Genomic DNA, 26,904 nt, shown 5'->3' with positions numbered 1-26,904 from the left:
ATGAGAGACATGTTATGTCTGTGTGGAATCCATTGGAATTTAAGAGTCGTAAACATTTTATGATAAGGAAATTCCAAGTCTTTCTTAGCAGATACCGTTCCCCTGTATTTTTTCCCCGTTCTTTCTTTTTTTCCTTCCTTTCAGCTGGAAGCTCAGCGGCACCGTGCAGAGTAAATGGACCCAGTGATGTGATGGGAGATGACTCATAGACTCCCGGTGGCCGAGATAGCTCAACGCGCTGCAATTTAAGAAAACACATGCAAATTGAAAAAACACATCTTCAGTTTGACAACACAAGTGCTGCAAATCCTCACAACATATGCATATAACGAACCGCGCTGCAAATCATCACAACACATGTATATAGCGAAACGCACTGCAAATCATCACAACACATGCATATAACGAAACGTGCTGCAAATCATCACAACACATGCATATAACGAAACGTGCTGCAAATCATCACAATACATGCATATAACGTAATGCGCTGCAAATCATCACAACACATGCATATAACGAAACGCGCTGCAAATCATCACAATACATGCATATAACGAAACGCTCTGCAAATCATCACAACACATTCATATAACGTAACGCGCTGCAAATCATCACAAATGCATATAACGTAACGCGCTGCAAATCATCACAACACATGCATATAACGAAACGTGCTGCAAATCATCACAACACATGCATATAACGTAACGCGCTGCAAATCATCACAACACATGCATATAACGTAACGCGCTGCAAATCATCACAACACATGCATATAACGTAACGCGCTGCAAATCATCACAACACATGCATATAACGTAACGCGCTGCAAATCATCACAAATGCATATAACGTAACGCGCTGCAAATCATCACAACACATGCATATAACGTAACACGCTGCAAATCATCACAACACATGCATATAGCGAAACGCGCTGCAAAATCTCACAATATGCATGTATTGTGATGATTTGCGTTTCGTTATATGCATGTGTTGTGAAGATTTGCAGCGCGTTTTTAACCATCCAATTTTTTACCAATTTTAACCACCTTTCATCCATTCGTCCTCCATTTTTCCTTGTGGAAAAAACGAGAATGTGTCTTTTGAATAAATAAGTGGCTGGGACTGGGGGTGAAGACCACCGCACCGCAGTGGTACGTTTTCAAAGGGCAAACCACCCCCTGTACATGGCTTTGCTTCTCTAAATAATAGATGAAGTCTCAGAAATTCCTAACAATCCGAGCAAGGGGCTGCTGAACCAATTTCTCAAAGACCCCCAGATAGAATTAATTTGAATAATTTCACACTGAGTAAATTTTCCACTTACATAAGTGTCTTTAATTTGAGCCTGTTCACTGCATACTGCATACGATTTGAAATAGTTAGTTACCTGTTTTCATTCAGAATTTTATATATACACCCTTGGATTTCCTGTGAAGCAAAGTGTTTGCAGTCCATATCTAAACCTTGAAAAAGTGATATACTGAGTGTGGTTTCATATCGTATCTGAACACTTTTTCAATCAATTAGCACACTGTGCATGTTACTTTACTATGCTGTAATGGCGTCAATCTAACAGTAGGTGGCAGAACTGATGCTATCTATCTATCTATCTATCTATCTATCTATCTATCTATCTATCTATCTATCTATCTATCTGTCTATCTATCTATCAAATATATATGACTTACTTGAAATTTAAACTGAAATATTTTGAAGTGTGGAAATATAAAATGTATACATACATTCATACATACTCTACATACACATACATACACCGAACACCCTTGCAGTGTGCAAACAACCCCCTTAACCACATGGGTATGGCAATGCTCTGGCATTATAGATAGTTTGTGATTTAAAAAAGAAATACTCTTGCTGAATATTCTGGAATCATTGCCACAATTATGCACTAATCTCACCACTGCTTCACAAAAAGGTTGTAAATGTACTTTCTAATGTAGTTCCTGACTTCATTTGTCCCAGTGGTTACATGTAGGCTACTATATTCTGGTTTATTTTGCCATGAGCTAAGAAGTTTCAGGCATGAGTGACATCACACATAGGTTGATGTGTTTTGGGGTTTTTGTGTGTTTCCTGTAATTAGCATTAAGTTGGTCTGCGGAGTCTACAAGCGGGTGCGTGTTTAACAAAATATCAAAGCCATGAGGATTTGGCAGCGAAGGAGTCTGCAATTGAACAGCCCCAAAAAGTGACATTATTCGGATGGTTTGTTTTTATTTCTATCTGGCACTGTCGCCAATTGATTTAACATGTGTTCTTCCTTTCCTCTAATTCAAACCTATTCAAACCCCCAAACTGAGACAATTTGGAGAGGTTTTAAGAGGCATATTAATTTCTAGAAGTTTCCAAGAAGCTTTAAGCTTTCAGCATTGTTGCAGGTCTATAGCTGCATTGCAGTTCTCACAATCTCTGGTCCTTCACAGGCCTCTTGTCTTATCTCTTTGGTGGCAGCATTGTTCCGTGTGGGTTCCCGTTTCACACGTTTCCTTCCTCCAGGCCAACTGTGTCTCACACACCACTGTGATTCTCTTCTCTATCTCTTTCTATTTATACCTCCTCTCTCAGTTCTCTCTGTACTACGCCTTTGACCTCCTAGCCTAGAAAAGAAGGCCATTCAGAATGTGTAGAAACACCTTGTTACAGCTGAGACTCTGTTCTCTTTTACAGTCTCCATTCAAACTGTTTTGATGAAATGTGTGTTACAAAATGAGGCTCTTGCTGAGAGCCCAAAGTAAAAGTGATCTTTTATTCTCACCATCATTTTGTCATTTGAAATAGATCTTTAAAGGGAATGTATTGCTTAAAAAACTCATGACCCTGAGTTTACTAGGTCACACTTTATAAAATCCTATTTTGTTGGTGATCACTACTGTATATTGGGCAGGTCTTTAAAGTTCATCTTGTTTTTATTTACTTAGTTTATGGATGGGAAAGGTGTGATAGCTTTTGATCCTTACTATCTTACCAGCTATCTTTAAAATATCTAATCTTTATTCATTATTTATTATTTAATTAAATTATCATTTTTTTCTTCCCAAAGAATACATTTTTTTCCAAGGAATAAGATCTAAAGAACACTTTCAGATACATTACTGTTAAAAAGTTTTTGAAAGAAGTCTATTATCTTGTGCTCACCAAGGCTACATTTCCTCAAAATCCAGTAAAACAGGAATATTATAAGATATTACAATTTAAAATAGCTCTTTTCTGTTTTAATATATTTGAAATGTAATTTGCTCCTGTCATGGCTGCATAACACTTTTTACTATTACCAGTGTTGAAAACAATTGTGATGCTTAATATTTTTATGGAAACTGTGATACTTTTTCCGGCAAATACTCTTATGAATAGAAAATTCAAAAGAACAGTGTTTATCTGAAATATAACAATGTAAACTGACACTTTTGATAAATTTAATGTGTCCTTGCTGAATAAAGGTACAGTATTAATAATAATAATAAAAAAATCTTTTGAATGGTATTGTATGTTAATTTTATGAATTTCTTAAATAACATATTATTATGGTGCATAATTGTCATGTGAGTTCATAACAATTGTATGCCTTGCTAAATTATTATTACTCTTATTTCCCCTACAAATTGGCAACCATGGCAAAATGTATATATAAATATATATAAACCTGGCAATTTTAATTACAGTGTTGTTGAATTTTTCCAGATCTCACGTCACTTAGTTGGTTTAAAAAAGTAGTACAGAGCTTTTCTTTTGGCATCAATGAGGCGTTGTGCTGATAGTGAATTGCTATCTGTGGGTCTGCATCCTGTTTAGCAGAAGCTTGCCACTGTCCATATGCAGGATTCATATTTTTTATCTGTACAGCTATCAGGAATGGGAACCAGAGTGTGTGCATGAACATGCACCTCAAAGTACCTGGTTTTAGATTTGAACGTTATTATGTTTCGGTCAGCTGATGGTCCGAGATGTTGATCTCCTGTGACTGCAGAGCTTTGCTGAAGTTGAGTGTCTGTTTCACATCCTGCACACATGGCATGGTGCATCTTAGCTGTCCAGAAGCTTTTGATTATGATACTTCATTTTGAATTTTTTTTCTAAAGATGCAGTCAAATTAGTAAAATTTCAGCAAAAGTTTCTGGACAGTAAAGGTTCCATCTTATATTGTCAATAGTGGAGTGATAAATAAAGCAGATTTCCCTCGTGTAAAAGTCCTGATTGTGCAGATACTTATGGAAACGACTCAATTTCTCCTTGATTTCTATTTTTCTTTCAGTTTGTAGCTTTTAAAGGAATGGAAATGTATTTTAATTTCATTTGTTCGGTCAATCCGATTTACATTCTCATTCATTCTTCCATTCATTTTACAAGTAAAGATTAAAAAGGGGATTTGAACTCGCAACCTTTCAGCCCCAGATCTATAATTATTATATAAATGGGAAAAGTGGTCATTTTCCATGTCTAAAGAGCTTTAAGGCCATCTTTAAAAGTGAAATGTATAGTGAAATAGACTGGGCATGTACTTTTGGACATCTTCTGCTATGGATGTTGGCGTCCAAAAGCAGTATGCCTTCAAGGAGTATTCTTGTGGTTTCAATGATTGAATCCAGTTAAACAACATGGGCCGGTAAAATTGATCCCATGCTGTGTGTTGTGGTTGCACATGTGTGTTTACTGAAGCCTCAACCTAGCAACCTGCACCTAGCACCCACCATTCCTGCGGTAGGTTTATTACAATGTCCTCTACTTTATTCTCAGTACTGTTTTTATTGACCTAAAATAGTCCAAGACGCCAACAATATCTGTTCAACCAACTGAAGACAAGTGCAGTGTCTGGTGACATTAGTGGCGCAGAAATCACCTGTTGAGGTGGACTTGAGATATCGTTTTTTGTTCCTCTGTTTATAAGAAAAAAATTAGTAAGAGGTATCTGATTGGTAGTAGTTAACATGGACTGGCATCATCTCCATTTTTGCACATTCAACATAGTTTTGGAGTCAGTGGATTGGTTCTCAGAGGAAAGTGCATCAGTGCCAGGCTTCAGAGTTTCCCTCATCCACACTGGGATTATTGGGTTCAGTCACAGATACTCAAAACTGCTGCTCCAACAGAATTTCATCCTCCCAAAGCCTCGGCTCGGGCTGTGTGAATAACCAAACACTCCCTCTCTCAGCATGCTGATAGAAACGCGGCCAGCCATTGGAATTCAGCGACTTCCGAAAAACAGGGTCGAGTGAGATTTAACATTTCAATAATGGTAGAACCGCATACATCAGTTGAACAGCAAGTAAAATACTTAGAGTTTGGGGAAGTTTTGTTCTTTTACTGATTTTAATAATGCTTAATAGATGTTTTTGGCAGTGGATGAATTGCTTTGTTGAGATGACAACAAGACCAAACAATCATTAGCATTTTGCTTCAATTAATTCCATTTGAAGTTAGTGATGATTGTACAGCCAGATTATTAAATAGCAACATTTTGGCTTTACTTAGAACAAAATTAGAATGAGAGGGGATTTTAAAACTGGCATCACAAAATGTTCAGAATAAAATTAAATGCAGTATATAAACCCAAATAATTCTTGTTATTATTGGAATAATTATTTTATAAATTTTTACTTCTTATGTTAATATGCAATAACATATTTTAATTATATATTTGTGATTTATCATAAAACGTACATTGTAATATCTTCAAATACTTCTAATTATTATTAAAAAATTATATATAATTTTTATTTGTTGTGTGTTTGTGTATTTTGTGATTAGTTATTGTAGTTATTTATATTTGTAAACTTTTTATATTTTTATTTAAGAATTAGAAATAACTTATCAAATATAATTATAAAATATAACTTTCTACATATATATAATTATTTTTCTTTCTCTTCATACAATTCAATTATATTCTGCTTTGGAAATTAAGACAGTAATCACAATTATTTTATTTTTTTATTAAAATACAGAGCTGCCATTCCATTTTTAATCACCAAATTTTGTGGTCTGTGACATAAAAAAGTTTTACCTGTGAACTAATGCAAGAGTTTTCTTCTTTGCTTGATAAATGTCAATTACTCTAGTGCATTGGCATGAAGGGTGATATTATGTCTGATTAGGCTGTCACCCAGGGATATTAACGTAGAATTTTCCCATAAGACACATCTGCTGTCTTGCTAATGGCTTGTTAATCCTTCTCAAGCTTGAGCGTCATGCCTTGCTGCCACTGCATCTGGAGGCTGGTTACACTTCCATGTACAAACTGTAGGTGCTCTTTGCTCTGACAACCAATTGCATCCTGCCTTTCCACTTATCTGTGATTTCTGCCTGCCACAGTGTGTTGGCTTCTCAGCAGCGGCTGTGCTGGACTATATTGGGAGACTGTTCGCTGCTGTGGAACTAGGAGCAGGTGGAGGGCGGAGTCCAGATCTCAAGCCGTACATGGAGTAATAGCTGAAAAACACAGTAGATGTTGATGACGGGGAAGGATTTGGCCAATTGTCATGGGAAAATCATATTATTAGAAGGTTTAGAAAGACCTCTGTGTGCCGTCAAGCTTCCCAGTGCTGTATGAATTTGAGTTTGTGGACACACTTCCCATCGCATTGCTCCAGCTGTTAAGTCAGAGTGTGCGGTTGCTCCAAACCTTTGGTTGAAACCAGACGACTTGGTGCCAGCATCTGCGTGGTTGGATGTAAAAGGATAAGAAGATGCCTGCTATTCTAGTTGCCTCCCAGATGAAGCCGGGATTGCCCAAACCTGTGCATGGCACTGCTCTACCCATCCCAGCCAGGGTTGCAAGTCTTGCGACCCACCAGAATGTATTTCTGAAGCCAGTGCAGCCCAGCCTCATGCCACTGAAGTCTCCCATCTACAGGCAGCAGAGTCAAGGCAGTGCGACTTTACAGAAAAAGTACCAGACCACCAAAGAAACATCTCAAGACCCTCAGGTTGGAACGCTGATGTTTAATGTGTATGTGGCTTTGTGGTTGTACTGATTCTTGTTCTGTTAGATGATCTTCCTTTGATAGTTTAATTGCACACAAACAGTGGAATACTTCGTTTATACTAAGTGTAATAAATATAATAATAAAAAAGTAATTAATTGAGATTGCTCATTTTTATCTTCACTGTACCATAGATTGACCACTTTAAAAATAAAATCTACTGGAGTCTACACTACAGTTTTTTTTTCCTCATAATTACATTTTTTATATATATCAGAATGGCTTTACATCTCAGAATTACAACCTTGTTTCTCATAATTGCAGCTTTATATCTTGCAATGTGACTATATCTCCCAATTACGACTTTGTTTCTCATAACTGCGACTTTATATCTCACAATTGCGACTTTTTCTTGTACTTGCAACTTTATATCCCGGTTCCACAGATATTGCTTAAACTTAGTCCCAGACTAAAATGTAAGTCTGAGTTGTTTCATCTGAAAAACCATGAACTGATTGTTCTTAAGATATGTGAGTGCCCTTGTTTTGTCATAATTTGCTTACCAGTAAGGTTTTTTTTTAAGACTAATCCTGTTTTAGTTTAAGCCCTGTCTTTGAATCCTGGACTATATCTTGCAACATGACTTTATTATTTGTAATTGTTACTTCATGTCTCTGAAACGTACCTAGTATGAGTAACTAAATCTCATAAATTAACCCAGTTCATGTTGCAATTGCAACTTTTTCTTCTACTTGCAACTTTGTGGCTTGCCATGTGACTTTGTTTCTCGTAACTGCAACTTTATATATTGCAATGTGACTATATCCTGCAATTGCGACTCTGTTTCTGATACTTTTGACATCTTGCTTAATTAAAATCTTGTGATCTTGTTTCTCATACTTGCGACTTTATATTTCACAATTTTGACTTTGTTTCTCACAATTGACTGTATCTCTAAACAATGGCTTTTTTCTCATAATTGCAACTTTATATCTCACAACTGCACCGATAAAGGTCACAATCTGACTTAATTCTCTTAGTAAACTTTGCCGTCTAAAGCTTGTTTATGCATTGTGCCCATATTCCACCGTGACTTGATCTGCACAATATGCGTGTCAGTTGTATTCATGTTTTAGAAACTATTTCTCTTTGGCCACATTACACACTATTGTGTCTACTGTTTGTAGAGCTCCCAGCTAAAAGTTTATATATTTACATGTTCAAAATATCATGCTTTATAAGAATAGATCCTGCTGACCTGGTCAGAGCAAATCTTCAGTAAAAATGCAATGTTCTTCCTTTGGTCCGCGGCAGCGGTGTATAAGCTCATGCCTGTGTGTGTGTGTGTGTGTGTGTGTGTGTATGTTTGTACACGTGTTTATACAGCTTCATACGTTCAGTAGAGCCTTGAAGGAAGCGAAGAGCCAAGTTCTTCATGTGGCAGGGTAGAATGAAAAGCTCAGCCGGTTGGCCTGTAATTACAGCGCACACGCACACATAGACATGGTCATGGAGGTTTTACTACAGTGCTCCATTAGCAGCGGTGAGCTGCGCTGCAGGTGGGCATATGGCCATATGGACACCACACACACCAATCCCAGAGGCCAAGAGTGGGCACCCTTCAGCAAACACCGCTACTAATATACTCCTATGCCCTTACACTGCACCTCTGTCTCTCTTTGCTCTGACCAGGAAGCTGGAAAATGCTTCACTTTAAAGAAAATGGCATTGAATGTGTTTTGGGACAGTGCTGGTGTAAGGATTAGGTTGCCGTTTCAGACACGGTTGACTGTTTTGTAAAACATTGTGACAGTTGCAGTTACTAGTTTGTTAAATATCTGCTTTTTGTGTTTGGAAACGATGGAAATGACCAAAGAAGCGAGTAATGGAAAGTCTATTGCACCAGTTTTGCTCTCTAAATTGTCCTGTACCAATTTATTTGCCTGTTTTTATTGAACTGATCTTGATATTTAAAGAGAACTTGAGAAATGCAGTGTGGCAGGTTTGCTCTGTTTTACATAAAGTGCGTTGGTAGTATTATAGTTTGGTTTAGTGATTTGGTGTGAGTTTACCATAGTACTTTGATTGAGTACTAATTACTGTAATCATACTGTAATTTAGTATTTACATGGAACTCCAAGTCTGTGATACTTCAACTGCCATTAACATGGTAAATGTGTAACAAAACCATGGTAATACCATGGTACTTTTTTTTGAAGTACTGTTACTTTTAACTAAAACTATTAAGAACTGGTTTCAGTACTTGAAATAAAGCTAAAAAAAATGTAAATATTAGTTGAAAACCTTTTTTAAAAAATTGTAAATGTAATAAAAAAATAAGTGAGTTAAAATACAAATAAAGTTATCTAAAATAATTTTACAAAAGCACATAAAAAATTACAAACAAATATATTAAAACTAATTAGTTACTACAAATATAAATAAATACTATAATAGTTTATAAATGCTACTAAAATATGTAACTTTTTTAGTCTATTGACACAAAACACTACCAGGTGGTTATTTATTTATGTGTTTATTTGTTTGCTATGATTTGTTTGTTAGTTTCTGAACAGTTCTTATAAGAACAGATGAAGAACGAGTATTATCCTGATACTGTAGTATTAAGATATAAATGATCAACATGATACTTGATCAGGATGCTTTTCAAGTTATAAAAATGACTGTGGGGTCTTTGAGAACCCAAACAGAATATGATGGATATAAACACTAATGTGGTCAGGTGTGTTAAACATGCTATGTTTGTATTAATGTTGTTACTTTAACCACGTAATGCTTGTTCATGTTAGCATTGAACCTGGTTATGCATAGCTCTTCCCCTATGTTTTTATTATTCCAGATTATTATTCCCACATGCAGCCTAACACAGCCTTTTTGACTACCTCTAATATTTAAACGGTAGCTTATGGACCACAGTGTGGCATCTGTCTTTCATCCATGTAAAATCTGAACCCAGAGTTAGATGTTAAGTGCTGGTCTCTTTCTGTTTTTCTTTGAATGAATAGATTTATACAGATTGGGCCAACCACTACCTAGCCAAGTCCGGACACAAGCGCCTGATTAAAGACCTCCAACGGGATGTTGCAGACGGCGTTCTGCTGGCAGAAATCATTCAAGTTGTAGGTAAGATTAAAGATATCAAAAATGATTTTCCATAATTCAACAAATCCCCCTTCTTCCTTACGAAAAAAAAAAAAATTAATACATCAAACCTACAATTTTGCCTCACCACACCGGTAATTCTAACCATAATGAGAAGGAGGACTGGGAAATAAATGGACACACATAAATATCAAGAAAACTCCCCACCTTTATTATTTTGAATGTGTTTTGAAGCTGATTTATAAGATCTGTTTCTGAAAAGGGGCGATTTGTCGATGGTTTATGAGGCTACAAACTGAGCTGTGAACATTTTATTAAGCCCAAATAAAATAAACTTTTTTCCAGAGGAGGATTTCTGTTGTACTTACAAAAGCCAGCCGATGATGTTTTCATAAAACTGAAAAACAGTAATAAAATGGTGTTACTTTAATTCAATGCCATTCTTTTTTTATATATGTCTTTCCATTCAGCAAATGAGAAGATTGCCAATATCAACAGATTCCCAGAGAGTCATGCTCAAATGGTAAGACTCAAAATTGATTTATTGCAATGTCTGTTGGGAAAAGAAACAAACCCCAGACTGTCAAACACCAAAAATTTACTGAAAAGCTACTACATTAATTCTTTCTGTCATCTTATTGACAGTTTGTATTTTTTAGCAAGTAAAAGGCCTTTTAGTATAATTCCAATACTGTCACCCTTCAGGTTGCTTTATGGTGTGAGATCTTCATTAATCAATGCAGAAAATTAAGCATTTAAAAATCATCTATTAAGGCATTACTGAGAGATATAGAGTGACAATTGATATTTATGTGCACTTTATGCAAGAACTAAACAGTTTCTTATTACATTTGGCCATTTAAATAACAACATCTGCACCAATTTGCATATTTTTGCTCAGTTTGAGCTTCTGAATAAATTGTAGGTGTTTTTTCTCATTCTATGAGCTCTGTATATTGTCCTACATCATACTTATGAGTAATAAAAGCTTATATCAAGTATGATACTCAACAAAAAACAGGCTTTACAGGGTTAAGTTCCTGTTTGCTGAAAATCTTAAATTTATATCAAATATATACTTGACTTAAAATGAGGGTTTGCAAATGATGACAGTGTTTTCATTTTCTGAGTGAACTGTCCCTTTAAGAAACTACCTCAGTGAGGACAATGGCAGGTCTTGTTGACCTTAAAACCCTGGTGTTAACCAGCGTGCTATAGTCTGTCATCTCACCAGTGCTCAGGATATACAATGTTATGTCACAGGAGCACTGCAGGACGGACCAACAGGGTCGTAAACCACAAATCTACCCTTTTGAGCACCATCTGTTGGGTTATATTCTCTGGACACCTGAGTGTAGTGTGCAAACCAGCCGTGGTTGGGGTCACATTTTCCAAGGAGCAATTTCAAAACAGGTTATTAGGCTTGATTTCAGACAGCAAAAGCTCTTTATGTATGTCAGTGTTTTTCTATTAAACAGATTGAGAACATTGATGCCTGTCTGGGCTTCCTGGCTGCTAAAGGGGTGAACATAAAGGGACTTTGTGCCGAAGGTCAGTGGACTCTGAACTAAACCAGTGCCCATTAACATTTGAAACAAGATGACAGCAAGATTATTTTTCTTCCAAACCACAGAGATCCGTAATGGCAATCTAAAGGCTATTTTAGGCTTGTTCTTCACTCTGTCACGCTTCCGACAGAAGCAGCAGCAGACTTTGAAACAGGCCTCCAGCAATGTTCAGTTGCTCCAGAACAAGCAGCCCAAGCGATGCACCAGTCCTGCGCTGCCTCCTCACACTCCTCCCCGTAGCTCTTCCTGTCCTTCTCCCATCCACCAACACTACACCTCCTCCACATGTGCACGGAAACCACAGACAGACCTGCAGTCCAGGTATTATTCTCCAGCTCATATACTGGATAGCTTATTCTCAGACATAGACTCCATAGCAGCTCTATAATTCACTTTTAAACTTAAAATTATTTTGATGGAGAAAAATGTATTTTATTTTATTTTAAGAAAGAATGCAATGCCATTAGAAAATGCTCTTCTTGTTGCATTAGACTTAAATATTACTTAAAGAGGCCAACATGTTACATTTTGTAATCATTACAATTCTGACTTTAAGACTTTTTTTATTGGGAAATTGTTTAAATATTGCATTCAATTTGTTATACTGTCAGATTCCCTTAAACTATTTTTTGTATTTTATTTTTACATTTTCAACATTTCTATGTAACATTTCATTTCCATTTCTAACTTACCAGTTATGTTATTTACAGTGTTATTTTAGTATTCTTTTGTATAAGCTATTACAATATTTATTCATATTTAGATTTTTTTTTTCAATATTTATTAATATTTTATTTTTCAGATTCAGTTTAAATCATTTTAATATTTACATTTTAACATTTTTTACTTCAGTTGATTGCCAGGGCAACAGTTTTTATTTTAATTTGATAATTTATCATCTTTATTATTATTATTATTATTTTTTAAATAGTTTTAGTTTTAGTTAACTACACTGTGACAACACTGGCTATTTCTTCTTTACAATTAACACTTCTTTTCTGTCCATCCCTTTTTCTTTCTCTTTTGTTTTGTCTTGATCTTGAAGTCATCCATCGAAAGGCTCCAACCAGAAAAAAGCGGTCAGACTCTCAGTAGCTCAGAAAAAGGAACTTTAGGTCAGCTTTCCATGTTTCTGGATCACACCACATCTTATTAACCTCTTCTTGTCCTCCCAGTATATTATTACACAACAGCACCATCTACTGGTGATCTTGTGATTCCACACAATCCAATCGTGTGTCACCAGGTCCTAAAAAGCATGTGAATCCCTTCAATAGTCATTTTGTTCTCTTTCATCTGATCGGATGTGGACTTCACAAAAAAGTTAAATGAGGGTTATTTATATAAATGTCTTTCCAGTCTTGTGTTTTTGCATCATATATAGTTGTTGTTTAAAGAAAAAGGATGAGTTTATTCTAAGTAAGCTCTTTGTCAGGCTTCTGAGTCCCTCTGTGAGGGCGGGTGGAGAGAGTAAAGCTCGAACCTCAAACACCAACAGACGCAGCCAAAGCTTCGACCAATGTGACCGATTAAAGCCATCTATCGCTGCCTGCGCTCATGAAAGAGGTGAGTTAATCACGTTCCTTTACACAGTCTGAAATGATCCATGTGGTTTATGTAAGAGCATGTGAGCAGTTGTTTGGCAAAAACTGTTATTAAGTGTGTATATTTATTACAAGAAAAATCACCTTGCTTAATAGCTCTTGCTCTTTGAGGGATTTAAACCTGTAACCTTACACCCAGATTTTTAACCACTACACACAACACCCATGGAAATCGAAGGCTTACACACACACACACACACACACACATATCAGAAAATACCATTTATATTTATAATTAAGTAAATTATTTTTGTATTATTACTATTTATTTCAGAAAATAAAACTGGTATTTTTTTATGTAAATATATTACTTAAAAACTATGTTAAATTTTTTAGAAAATAAAACTGGTGTTTTTAAATATGTAAATGCTTAGAAAAACCATACAAATACAAATTTTTAAACTGTTATTGGACACGTTTCAACAAGATTTTGACCCATATTTTTCAGCATTTTCATTTGAACATTTTTCTTGCTCAGAATGAGTGATCTAAACCATCCACCCCCTCGATCTGTTCAGTCTCTGAGTTGGGTAACTGCTCATAACGTTCACAGTTTTATGATTCTGTGATTGCATGCTGTGTTGCTGACACATTTTTGGCCCACTGTTGTTTCATTATGGCAGGCTGGGTTCACTTCAGCATTGCGTTATTTAGGGTGGTTACCCTTCTAACATGTCACACAGTTGAGTGACCCAGAATATGGGGATTTTTGTATTCAAACCATATTCATAAAACCATAGAAAGTACTTTTTTCCTGTTTGCACATGCATGATGTACATGTCTGTGTGTGGTTTCTATGGACTCTCAGCTGGTATGATGATGATGATGATGATGGATGATGATGAAGATAAAAAAAATGCTTCACAGTCAGTCTCCTTTTTTAAACGGCAGGGTTTTATCTAGAAAATAAATATGAATACATCTCATCACATACTTTAAATATTCCTGTTCATAGTTCATACATACTTTTTTTAGCACTTCGTCCTGTATATGCTCTCATATTTTCAAACTCCCACAGGCATCACACTAGCTAAAGTTGATGTGCAACAGCTTGACCTCACTTGCTAGTGTTTGAAAGATTTGACCCACTTTCTCAGTGCCAGAGTTTGACCTCTATACTTAGCCAGTTCCCAGTACCCAGTTGCCTGTTACCGTTAGATGTCCAAAAAGTGACCCAAAGCAATTAAAAAAACATTTTAATTATTTTTTACAAACTAAACAAAATATGCATATGTATAATGTGTGTGTGTGTGTGTGTGTGTGTGTGTGTGTGTGTGTGTATATATATATATATATATATATATATATATATATACACATTTACATTTATATATCTTTTTAATATACAGTTTACCAATTAATTTTAAATTATATTATATTTATATAATATTATAAATATTTTTCCAAAACTTTAAAATATTGTTGTAACAATTCTGTCATTAAATAAAAATACTATTTATTTAGATTAACTACACTTTCAGAAGCCTCAGAGAGTGAAAGAAATGGAGATTAGAGATCCTTTGGTAATTGACAATAAGGATTTGAAAATTAGGATTTTTTTTTTGTCTCTTTTGCACAAGCACGGGAGTGTTTGATGACCTTCTAAAATGCTATATATCATTTTGAATTTACAGAGAAAAACACACCATCATCCATAATGTTTGATCATGGACCAATCAGCTCGTCCATTCCTCCAGCCAGCTGCACCAGCTCCACCGCTACCCCCTCTAAACCCTGGAGAAGCAAGTCGCTTAGCGCTAAACACACTGCTACATCCTCCATGGTCACAGTTAAACAACCACCCCCGGATTCTCTTGAGGTTCCTCCTAAGGTGATCGCCCAGAAGTCCATGCTGGAAAAGCTCAAGCTATTCAACAGCAAAACGGGTTCCAGAACTTCCAAACATGTCAGTACGGAAGATCTCGATGTTGTTGAACCAGGAGAAGGCCAGATTTGCCCCATACACCCTGAAGCCCTCCCGGGAAACCAAAGGCCTGTCACTCCCAGCAGTTCTGGTGGCTCAAGTCCCAAGTTAGCGCTTCAGGGCATTGCACATTCGACGCTTGGAAGGGCTTTGGCACCCAAAATATCTAAATCAAAGCCTAAAGAGAAAGAGAAGCTCAAAAATCTTCCTGTTACAGGACCTGAACATCATAAAGGAGATACCAAAACTGATGGACATGCTGCACCCAACACTAAGAAGTGTGTTCCTAAAGGAAACAAAGCCAAGAAAGACAGTGCCAAATCAGCCATGAGTGGGATTCCTAAACCAAGCCAGGGAGGAAAGTGTTCAACTGTAAATAAGATTGTAGCATCACCCCCTTGTGGTCCGGAAAGAGAACGGCTTTGGAATGGAAAGATGGGAGGGCTGTCTGTGCATAAAGGGCAGAAAGACAGCAGAAATTACAGCTCTACATCTAGCTTCGCATTTTCAGAAGGGAAAAGTTGCCAAGATCTAACTCTTGGTGCTCAGACCCACTCAACTGTCAGTAATACAGTCAGTGTCCAACTTCCACAGCTCCAACAACAATACCACCATCCCAACACGGCTACTGTCGCTCCATTCATGTACAGGTGACAGATTTATGATAACTTGAATGCATTATCCTAGATACTCCATCAGATTATATTTGGCGCTGAACTAGCAGGTTGTCCTGCCTCTCTCTGTAAAGTAGGTCTCAAACAGAAATTGACAAGACTGGGCTTTTGGCAAGATTGGAGGAAAGAAGAGAACGAACAGGCCTGTGCAGCAAATCCATCCATACTTCTCTGGAGGACCTGACAGGTAAACATGAGCATACCCATGGACAACATTACTATATATATATATATATATATATATATATATATATATATATATATATATATATATATATATATATCATTTCAGTGCTTCATAATGGGTCATTTATAGCAAATCTGTTCAGTGATTCATAATGAATAAATCTAGAAATTTGTAGCGAATTATTTAACAGTTCACTAAAATAAATCTGAAAGACTCGGGACAGTCGGGAAACCATGTGAGGTAAAAATAGTGATGTTTTACCATGTTACAATGCTATATGTTGGAAATATTGCTTGTCAAAACAGTCTTAATCTTATTGTACTAAACATTTTCTACTGGGCAAGTGTTGCTACTTTTAGGTTGTTACTCTCTAACTCTAATGCCCAGTTTGGACAAGGTCATTTACTGTGACTTTTTGTATAAAACAACACTGATTATTTATGAATAAGTGAACACTCTGAGGCCAATGTCAGGCCAGTCTGAGGCTGAACAAGAAAACAAAACAGCACTCATCTGGATGTAAAAGGCTATGGATGTCAAGGAGGCCCACTAGCGCACCTATGTTTGTGTGTGTGTGTGTGTCCTTTCTCAGTCTGTCAGAACTGTGTGTAGAGAGAAAAACTCTTCTCTACAGGGGAAGTTCTCTGGGCTGGTGTAGACATCAGAGCGGTATTCTAATTTCCCCTCTCTTGTCCATGGAGGAAAGGAAAAGGCAGGACTGAAGTCACAAGAGCTTCTTCCACAAATCAGTCGGCACATTCTCTGGGAAAACGACTCCAAATGTGTCAGACAAGCCATTTATCCATCTTAATAGGAGCGTAGGAGAGTCAGGGACACGTTGCCACCATAAAAAAAACAAAACCTCAGGACTTTAGTAGCTCTGTGAACTCGCTGTCTGCAAACAAGACAAAGATCTGCACCACTGGAAACAGTCTTCTCAATGGACCGAACAGGAAGTCATTGTCAGTTGGCATCTCCTCCCAGAACAGGAGAAACAAGAGATGGTTCTCATGAAGATACCTCAGACAACTGCTCCAGTTTCAAGAGAAAGGACGGCTTCTGGGGTTTAGACAGATCTGGAGGACCTCCTGAACACACTCAAACAAGGGGTCTGAATGAAGGGGAGGTTAACACATTTAGCTGGATATATCAGCTACATCTGAGTCAACGATCTTGTGTGTGGGATGGAATTGCTTGTGTTAATGAGGAGATCCTTCAAACCATGTTGGATATGTTTGAGAAGCATGAAAGTAAGTAGATGTGTGTGGGTTGGACGACTCTATCTGTTTTAAAGAGTTAGGAAACAAACCTGTTTTTACTCAAGTAGCACCTAGTGATCCCGAGATTTAGCACTGACCTCAGTAAGCAGTTCTGAAAGAGGTTGTTTGTGGTTTTTACAGCTTACAGGAATGTACTTTATACATGGCACTCGTTCTTTTACACATTTTGCATCATGTGTAAGTGTGTGTGTGAGTCTCCTCTGTACCTCCTGAGCCCCTTGTGGACCCCTCATGATCAGTAAACAGCCGTTAATCCGAGTGGCCAAATCCCCGCTCACCTATGGCATACACTGTGTTTATTTTCAAGCAGCCGTTGGCTAACGTTTCGTACGTTAACATTGGCGCAAGAAAACAAAAAGCTCTTTCACGGAAAGCTAGGAGATTTAACTTCAGAGCAAAAGGGGCAGAGTTAGAGCTGTGATGCTAATACAGAGTTTGGAATTGCTTCATTTACATCATCCCAGGATTCTCAGGGTTTTGGCTGCGTTTTCGAAGCATTTTAGGTGTGTGAGTATGTGTGTTCGGACATGCCTTAGAGTTACGGTAGCAGCTGTTTGCAGACTTTGGTGATGGTGATGTCTGGTTTCCTCAGGTGGGGTCTCAGAAACCAAGAGGTTATGTACTGTGAAAAACATTGCTGATCTGAGGCAAAACCTGGAAGAAACCATGTCCAGTCTGCGGGGGATGACGTATTTCAGTCACAGGTAAGAACCGCGTGATGATTTTATTTTTGGTTATTTGTGTGTTCGGAAGTGGTCAAAGTGCTCAAACATATCTTAATGGAATATTCTGGTTTTAGTACAAGTATTGATTTCCAAATAAATAAATAAATAATACATTTGTCCCTTCCTAAAAAATAAAAAAAGGTTTTCAGTGAAGCAGCTACAGTGGAAATGAAAGGAGACTATAAATGTTTTAACAGAAGTGTTTTTATGAAATTACAAGCTTCATATTTCTGCTTTTAAATCACTCAGAAATTTGCCATACTTGCAACTTACATTTTTTGCTTTTTTAATGGAAACCTGGGTTCAGTATTGCCATCTCTCACTCTCAACTTCTAAAACAAGCCCAGTATTTTTATATTATTTATTATCATCAATATTATCAATTAATAAGCCTGCGACATAGTAAACTGAAACCACTCAAACAGAAGTTATATTACAAAAATCATCAAACAAAGCATGTGGGAGCATGTGAAAAAGGAGAATAAGACAAGGGCACTAAGGGGGGCACTTTAATATAGCCACTTATTTGTAATAAAATAAACTCAAACCATATGTATCTACTATTAGAATTACTACTGTTTATTTATTGATTTAATGATTAATGCATTATAAAAATATTTGACAAATTGAATTAGGTCCCTTATCTTCCCCTGCACCATTCACCTTCTCCCATGTTTGCTGTCTATCTACATCTCTGTTGGTGGCTTGTTTGTCTATTTACATCTATTAACCATCATTGCTTGGATTACAATCTCACATTGTGTGCATGTTAAATGCAATTTTACTTCATTGAGAGGGAGGAGGAGGTGCGATGATGAATTACGGTACAGCACTTTTACTATCGCACTGATTGGCTATTAGCTGCGAGCAGACTGTGTCAACAATATACTGGAAAAAACAACGACCATAATGTAAAGAAAAAAGGTTTACCTAATAAGCAACCATATTTTTATTTAATTTTTATTTAATTTAAATAAGCCCGAAAATGCAAAAAACGCGACTCTCCCGGACAATCGAAAATGGGCAAAAAGGCGGGAGCTAGTTGCTGAAGCCACACCCATCTAGCGCAACGGCAATGTCAGCAGCAGCAATCCACCCTTCACTCAAGTGGCCACGCCCTTAATTATACAGAATTTAAATCTTAATATAATTTAAACGTATGAGTTATGTAAAAAAAAAATCACCCACCTCACAGTTGTCATGAAGGTCAAAAAATCTTTTTTTGCACCAGGTTATAAACATGTTTTTTCCTGTTGTATGTTGGGCATTTTTAACATGGGCAGTCTATGGGAGTGACTCCTTTTTGCAACCAGCCTCAAGCGGCCAATCGATTAATTGCATTTTTTATCAATTCCTAGAGTTAGCGGGAGGTTGCCGCGCATAATCAACCCAAAGGAGTCCCACTAGTGGTAGCTGCTTCTTACTGCACTTTTTCTACTTCATGATCAGACTCAGTTCAGTAGGGTTGAAGTACAGCATGACATTAATTATGACTGGGCACAGAGATCACAGCACAGTTCAGAAAGCACCCCATTGTTTCCGGGTGTGTGAACTCTTTTATCTCTGGGAGTTTGCGAACTGTAAAACTCTAAATGGCTTTGAGGAATACCGTTTGATTGGCATTAGGAACTGATTTGGGGTGTGCCGGGTTTTTGTGTTTGGTGTGATCAGTTTGATGCGTGTCTCGGCCTTCCGAGGTACAAAAGCTGGCCGTGAAATCGGCTGGGGGCCTCCTACTGCCCACTAATACTGGATAAAAAGCTTGCTTTAATATTCCAATGAAACCCTGTCCTGACAGGATGCAGAATTTTGACAGAACCTCAGTGATGCTTTTACTTTTTGCTTGCTTTACATTGCTAAAACTGAAATATAAAGTACATCAAAGCATTAGGAGAAAAAAAATGACAAAATGACTGAAATTAAAATGAAAACTGAAACTATAGAAAAGATTTCAAAAAGCCAACTGCATATAAAAGACTTTCTGTAACAGTCTGTTTCATCTCGTAAACCTCTCATATGACGTGCAACTATATATTGTTTTGTTAATTAATTTAAGCATAGTGGCTAAGCAATAAATACTGGCTCTAACAAGTGTTCAAAATGCAAACTAAAGCAATAAATAACATATATTTAATATTTGTTCTATCATTTATTGTTTTTGGTCTGATCAATGTTGTGGGTTTTGATACCATCAAAAATGTATTTGTAACTTGGTGGTTTTCAGTTTTGTTACAATCCTTTCTTCATTCAGGGCCAACTTTTATAAGAGGAAATGTGTTTCAAAGCTTTGTGTATCTGAAAATTAATTTCCATTGAATGAAAGAGAATAGGGATTAACTCTAAAAATGGTCCATAGAACTATTTGATATACAACAAACAGTTTACTTTTATGCATTACATTCTCATGTCTTTTCTGTCTGACTCTCGTTTGCCAGCACCCTCGAGACGACCTTTGACAGCACTGTAACTACTGAAATCAATAGGAGGGCTTTGCTTGCCCTCACTTCCCGCCCTGCCTCTGCATTACCATGGCGGCTGGGCTCATCCAGTCCTCGCCTACAAGCTGGTGATGCCCCCTCTTCAGGAAACACAGTTTCACAGCATGGCAGTGGCTGTGGGCAGCACACACACAGGGATCAGACCTGCACGCACAGTGGTGTCCTCTGCGACCTTGAACTCTCTGAGAAGGTGGAGGAGCTGGAGGAGGTCGCCGTGGAAAGAGCGGGGTACATGAGTGATGGAGACGTCCTGGGCAAGAGCATGAAGATGGATACGGTCACCAATGGGTAAGTAAATAAACACAAGAGCACAGATTGATTGCATTATAGTTTGATTACCCCATTACTGTTATCTGCTATCATAAAATAACCTTTAGGTTTAAAATTCTACATATGACGATGTAACACAGTTCGTAGTCACAGGAAGAAGGAGGCGTAGACGGAGAATAGAGCCTTCCAAAGTTAAAGTTAAAAAGTTAAAATTGAGCCATTTTTTTAAAAAAGAGTTTGTGCACAGCAAACTGTCCTCTGTAAAATGTGCTGCACAAACTCTAACACATATTTCTAATTGCGTCTACATTCGGGAGGCCAAAGAAAGTGCTTTTGCTTTCACAAAGATACAGTGTCTTCACAACATAGTGGCAATGACACTACTGTGATATCAGAAGCCACGTCTTCTTTCTCTGCACATACATTTGAACAGCATTATACAAATATTTCCACATAGGGATGTAGATATGTGAGGGAGAATTAGATCAGGGTGCTTTCGGCAGGTTTTGGTCACCCTTCTCTTTTAGATAGAAAAAATCAATTTGTGGGAGACTATACATGCACCAACAGCTACATAAAACACTGAAGAAAAATTAAAACATGAAAATGCATCATATGACCCCTTTTTTATGCCACCTTTTACAAAGTATTTGTTAATATTTTCATATTTTTATTTTCCAGTCTTATTTTACATTTAGTTTACGTTTTAATAATTTTGTTATGTGCTTTTGACATTTAAATTCAGTTTTTTTTTAGATATATTTTAAATATTTTTTTTATATTCAGTATTATTTTTCTTTTAGTACTTTTCCAGTACTTATTATTGCATTGTAGTTTGTTGACAAGGCAGCACTTCTAAATTTCGTTTAAGTTTTTCATACAGTCTTTACGTTTTATTTTAAGCTTCATTTCAGTTAACAAAAACTATTTTGTAATAGTTTAAGTTGTAGTTAACCACTGAATAAGAGAATAACATATGGCAAAAAAATCATATATACATAGCGAAAAATAGAGAGACAGAGAGAGAGAGAGAGAGAGAGAGAGAGAGAGAGAGAGAGAGAGAGAGAGAGAGAGAATGTATGTGTGTGTGTGTATTTACTGTATATAAGTTTGCAGTTAAGAATGCATCTCTGTGTCTGCCTCTGGATGGCGCTCTTTTGCTAGTCCTTTTTACTAATATATTTTAAGCTTTTTTAATGGAGCCAACTGTTGATGGTAGTTGTGTAAGATGTGTAACTTAGGTGTGTAACAATTTATAATGTCCATTTAGCACTATTTATCAGAAGATGCAAAGTTAGTGTATGTGTAGCACAGTACGGCTCCCATGAGCTGCTAGCCACAGCTTTTTAGCATGTAATCATGTAATGTCCAAAACTCAAGTTCCTCTGCTTCTATATGCAGCTTTAAGGAGCTAAAATGTGTAGGGACTCACTACTGTACAATAATACTTTTTCAAGTTAGCAGTTATTTTGTTCATATGTCTGTTATCAGCTTTTCTTTTCGCTGTCTGTCAGCAGGACATGGAAACACAACATGTAGCCCGTGGTAAGAAGACAGGAGTCAAAGGTCATGGGAAATATTCAGGATTCAAATGGTTGAATCCTGAGATGGGGCGAATATATGAATATTTGTGGCACGAAGAGAGAGAGAGAGTACTTGAATTTACCTCACAGACACGCATTTAGCTCACTTTCATGGAAAAAATCTGCGACCTTTTGACCCTGTGGAAGAGATATGAGGTCACATCCAAATTTGGAAATGCGACTAAATTCACAAACACAGCACATGTAGCAATGAACACACAGGCTCGTGCAGGATCTTTCCCTAGTCCTGTTCAAACAGGAATCAGACAGACACCTTTTATTGGATTCTCATATTCCTTCTGCTCACTGCTGAATTCCAGCAGAGTGATTCTGTCACCACAAGAAAATCTTAGAGAGACATTTGATCATAGTTGGAAAGCTTTTAAGCCCAATTGCTGAGACCATATATGGATGGATTTTGAAACGCAGTCAACATTGGGTACTTGAGTACTACAGCGAATTCTGTTTCTAAAACCCGATGCCTTGGTTTGGATTAGTGTCTTTTTACCAGCTTATCTTAGTGCCATCTTAGTTACGTGTTAGATTAATCGGATAAAGACAACAGGAAAAACATTTAACAATGTTTTGGTGGAGATTAAGTAGGTATTGTTTTAGTCCATCGGGTATCGGTTTTGTTTTGTCTTTTTATTTTATTTTATCAGATTTTGTAATACTTTGTTCCCATTTAACTGAATGATACAGGATATTTTGTGAGAAAATATGTAGGACAGATACTTATTTTATCCAGTGAGATTTGATTAAAGTGTGTTTATTTTATTTGAATTGTTTTTAATGACTTTTAACTGAGTAAATATAAACTGTTTATATTATATTATATTTTTATTTTATTTTATTTTATGTAAAAACTTTTACCTTAATTTGTACGAAAACGTATGGGATCAGAAACAATTTCTAATGATATTTGATTGAAATGTATGTGTTATTTCTTAATAAAAATCTTTTTATTTTTTTATATTTAAAAACAATTTAAAACTATTTTAAAAACACATGTAGGACAAGAACCATTTATTTTATTTTATTTTATTTTTTCCTTGCCTATTTACCCTTGGTAATGTTAACAGAGAGTATAGAAATATAGATACATTTTGATGAAAAATTATAAAAACAACTATTTTTGTTCTTTAAAACTGGAGTGATTTCTTCAACAAGATGTTGAATGACCAGGTCAGGGCAAACGAATAACCTCCTTGGGTCCGAGTGTTTAACTGGTTGAACTAATCTTAACGAGGTTTGTTGCTTAGTAACCAATGTTAAACAAAACTCGTTGTTCCTAGTAACCCATCTGTCAGGGAACTAAAGAATAGGAAATACTGTCCAGTCATAACATTAAAATGCAGACACAATTCAAAATCATAGATAACCTCTACAAAAAGTACAATGCTGGTACTATAGTTGAGTGATGCTATCAGATGGTGGTGCTTTAATGCATACCACTGGATCATTTATTTACCAAATTCATGTACCAAGGCAAGACAGTTGCCAAAGGTTACAGAGGACATATGCTTAAATTTAATAAATGTTAAATGGTCACATAAATCTACTGAACACATTTACAGTTTTATTACAGATTTACAATAAACAAAATAGATCAATTGTTGCTCTACAAGTTGCTAAAATTTTGAAAGAAGTTTTGCAAATTATGATTAAGCAACCACAGAATTGTGAAATTCATATTTACTACTGATGTTTCTGCTCTGAATCACACCTGATGATTGATGTACTGTTTAATTACCTGAACTCAGTTACTTCAATCATTAGTGTAGCATATGCTGTTTGGAAATTTCCCACCTGCCCAGCAGGTTAGTCAGCCGCCCAGATGATGAAACGCTGTCACCTGATTGCTTCACAGCAGAAAATGAGAGATAAAGCTAAAGGATGCGCGTCTGATAAGAGGCCTTCAGAATATCTGTGTCATGACCATCTGCAAACTTAATAGCCAAATCAAACCCACTCCCATTATTACCAACAAAGCTGATACTGGGAAAATCATTAGGGATGTTATATTAAAAAAAAGTGTAAAAGTACTGTATGTAAACATTTATTAGATTATATTAGATTAAACAGGATGAAAAACAATTTCTGTTTAAAAAAGTATATATATGTGTGTGTGTGTGTGTGTGTGTGTGTGTGTGTGTGTGTGTGTGTGTGTGTGTGTGTGTGTGTGTGTGTGTGTGTGTCACAGAACAACTGTGTCAATGGTCCAATATGCTTCAGTATTGTTTCAGTACTTAAGTAATGTTTATATGGTTAGTTTGGGGACCAATTTTCACTATTAACTAACAATGAATTATGTCGTTTTTTTCTGAAAACTCTTAATTTCCTGAATATTAAAAGTTAGTAAGGTAGTTGTTAAGGTTAGGTAATATGGTTATGCAGAAAAGGACATACATATGTGCTTTTTAAGTACTAATAAACAGCCAAAATGCTAGTAATATGTATATATATGCTAGTATATGCAATAGGTTGCTAACTTAGATTTCTATTCTTATTTTACTCATATAAACATTTAGTTTAACAGGACAAAACCTGTAATTTTGCTGTTAAATCTAATAATAAATATTGAAATAGTTTAGAGACTACCTTAAAATGTATGGTCAAAATCTATATTATTTTTACGAGGACATTTGATTTACTTTCAATTAAACATTGTTTTATTGTTTTTATTTTATGTAAATATTATTATTATTATTATTATTATTATTACTTATTATTACTTATTATTATTATAACATTGCAAAAAATAGTTATTAAGTATTATTGCTTTGTAGTTCTGTTGTGCAAGACATGTCTCTGTTATATGGTAAAAATCATGTTAACCCGAAACATCATGCTCGTCTGGAATATGATCAGCCTGTTATAAGCACTGCTCTCCCCCTGCTCTAGTTTTAAGTGTTTGGTTCATATTGCTTGTTGCCAAAGGGCAAATGTCTGTCCTTGAGAACCTGTTTAGAACATCCGCTTAAACGGCTCAACAGAGTAAACACCCATCAACCTACGCCTCAGGTTAAGACACTGTCTCACCAGCTCACCTGTCCACTTCTGCCTGCAGTCCAACCCATAATCGCTCTTATTTTCTCTCTCTCCTCACTTCTCAATACAATGTGTCCTTAGGGATAATAAGAACATGGATAGGTACTTACAGTAAGATCACAAATACATAAACACACCTTAACAGTCAACAGACACAGTCATGTGGAACCAGACAGACTTTCTTAATAGTCACAGTCCTGGCTTGTGACATTTGGTGAGGTGAGGGAATATTTGGACTTTGCTGGTTAAGGTATTATTGGTGTTAAATATAAAGAGGCACTTATATTTTATAGCTGCTTTGGCTTAAAATGTAACGTTTTTTGTATTGAGGATAATTTAAACTAGCTTGTAGTTTGCAAATTGTTCAAGTTATTCTATGCAGGTTTCATTTGGAACTCCTATCAAACATAATCGTTTGGGCATCATTTTTGTTTTATTTATTTATTTAATTAATTCATTTTTTTGTGTGTGTTGTGTGTGTGTGTGTGTGTGTGTATATATTTATTTATTTTTTTCTTCATATATTCGTATATTTATTTGTGACATAGACTGTTTATTTGTTAAAATGTAAATTTTGGATATTTATTTTTTTCACCCAAGTAAACCTTAAAATTTTTAGATACATTTACAATATATGTGTGTGTGTGTGTGTGTGCGCGCGCGTGTGTGTGTGTGCGTGTGTGTGTGATAAACGCATCAAATAAAAAGTATTTTCTGTGCAATCCACGGCATGATGTTCTAAAATTATCTCACTTCTCTGCTTAGGTAGAGAAACAGGTTTTTCCTGTGGGCTGATTTCTTGAGACGTTTACAAACATTTGTCTTCACTCTGTTTGTAGACATAACTGAATTCGTTTGTTCTGAATGCGAACGTGCAGACAAAGGAGCCGGACATTTATAGATCATAGATCATCAAACGGCGGCACCGTCATGTGAAATATTTTCTTTTGTTAATGCGTCTCGCTATGTATTTAACTGTAGCGTTTCACAAGACAGCCTGTTTACGCTCCATTTACAGAAACAACACCACTTTAGACAGTTGCTTCAAGTTTGTATCTTGAATGCTGAACTAGCATCGGTGTGTGTGCGTGTGTCTGCAGATATATGACGGACGGAGGTCTCAACCTGTACCCCAGGAGGGTTAACCGAGTCTCAGATGGAATGAACAGTGTGAGAGGGACCCTTCACCACTTTAATCCCAAGAGTCAAGAGGACACTGATAGGTAGGACTTAACCTTCCACCTGTGCGTTACCTGCACTAACTCACCCTGTAACTCTTATTTGTAATGTTTTTTTTATTTATGAAGATCAGTAGCCCTCACAGACTGTTCGGATGTAAACCGGAGCATTTCAGATGGGCTTCTTTTGCTTCCTCACAAAGGAAGAGAGTTGTCATTGTCTTCATCAGTGCCAAAGGCAACTGCTAATGGATCAGTTTAGACATATATCCACTTCTTTATGCGTGTGTTG

The 26,904-nt window shown here is 36.4% G+C and overlaps 1 protein-coding gene across 1 annotated transcript in view; it reads left to right on the top strand.

Moving 5' to 3' along the window:
- The first annotated feature begins 14,809 nt into the window (after window positions 1-14,809).
- The window catches only part of LOC127947375 (neuron navigator 2), a 48,577-nt gene continuing 36,482 nt past the window's right edge, over window positions 14,810-26,904 (top strand). The window contains exons 1-5 of the mRNA XM_052544462.1: window positions 14,810-15,816; window positions 15,918-16,027; window positions 17,900-18,011; window positions 20,468-20,818; window positions 26,535-26,657. Of these exons, the coding sequence (XP_052400422.1) occupies window positions 14,900-15,816; window positions 15,918-16,027; window positions 17,900-18,011; window positions 20,468-20,818; window positions 26,535-26,657 (1,613 nt within the window). The 5' untranslated portion in view covers window positions 14,810-14,899. The remainder of the gene's footprint in view (window positions 15,817-15,917; window positions 16,028-17,899; window positions 18,012-20,467; window positions 20,819-26,534; window positions 26,658-26,904) is intronic.

This window comes from Carassius gibelio, chromosome A25 (genome assembly GCF_023724105.1).
Source record: "Carassius gibelio isolate Cgi1373 ecotype wild population from Czech Republic chromosome A25, carGib1.2-hapl.c, whole genome shotgun sequence".
In the NCBI taxonomy this organism is placed as follows: Eukaryota; Metazoa; Chordata; class Actinopteri; order Cypriniformes; family Cyprinidae; genus Carassius; species Carassius gibelio.
The sequence above is the reverse complement of the archived record's forward strand: the minus strand, read 5'-3'. Positions and strand labels throughout refer to the sequence as shown.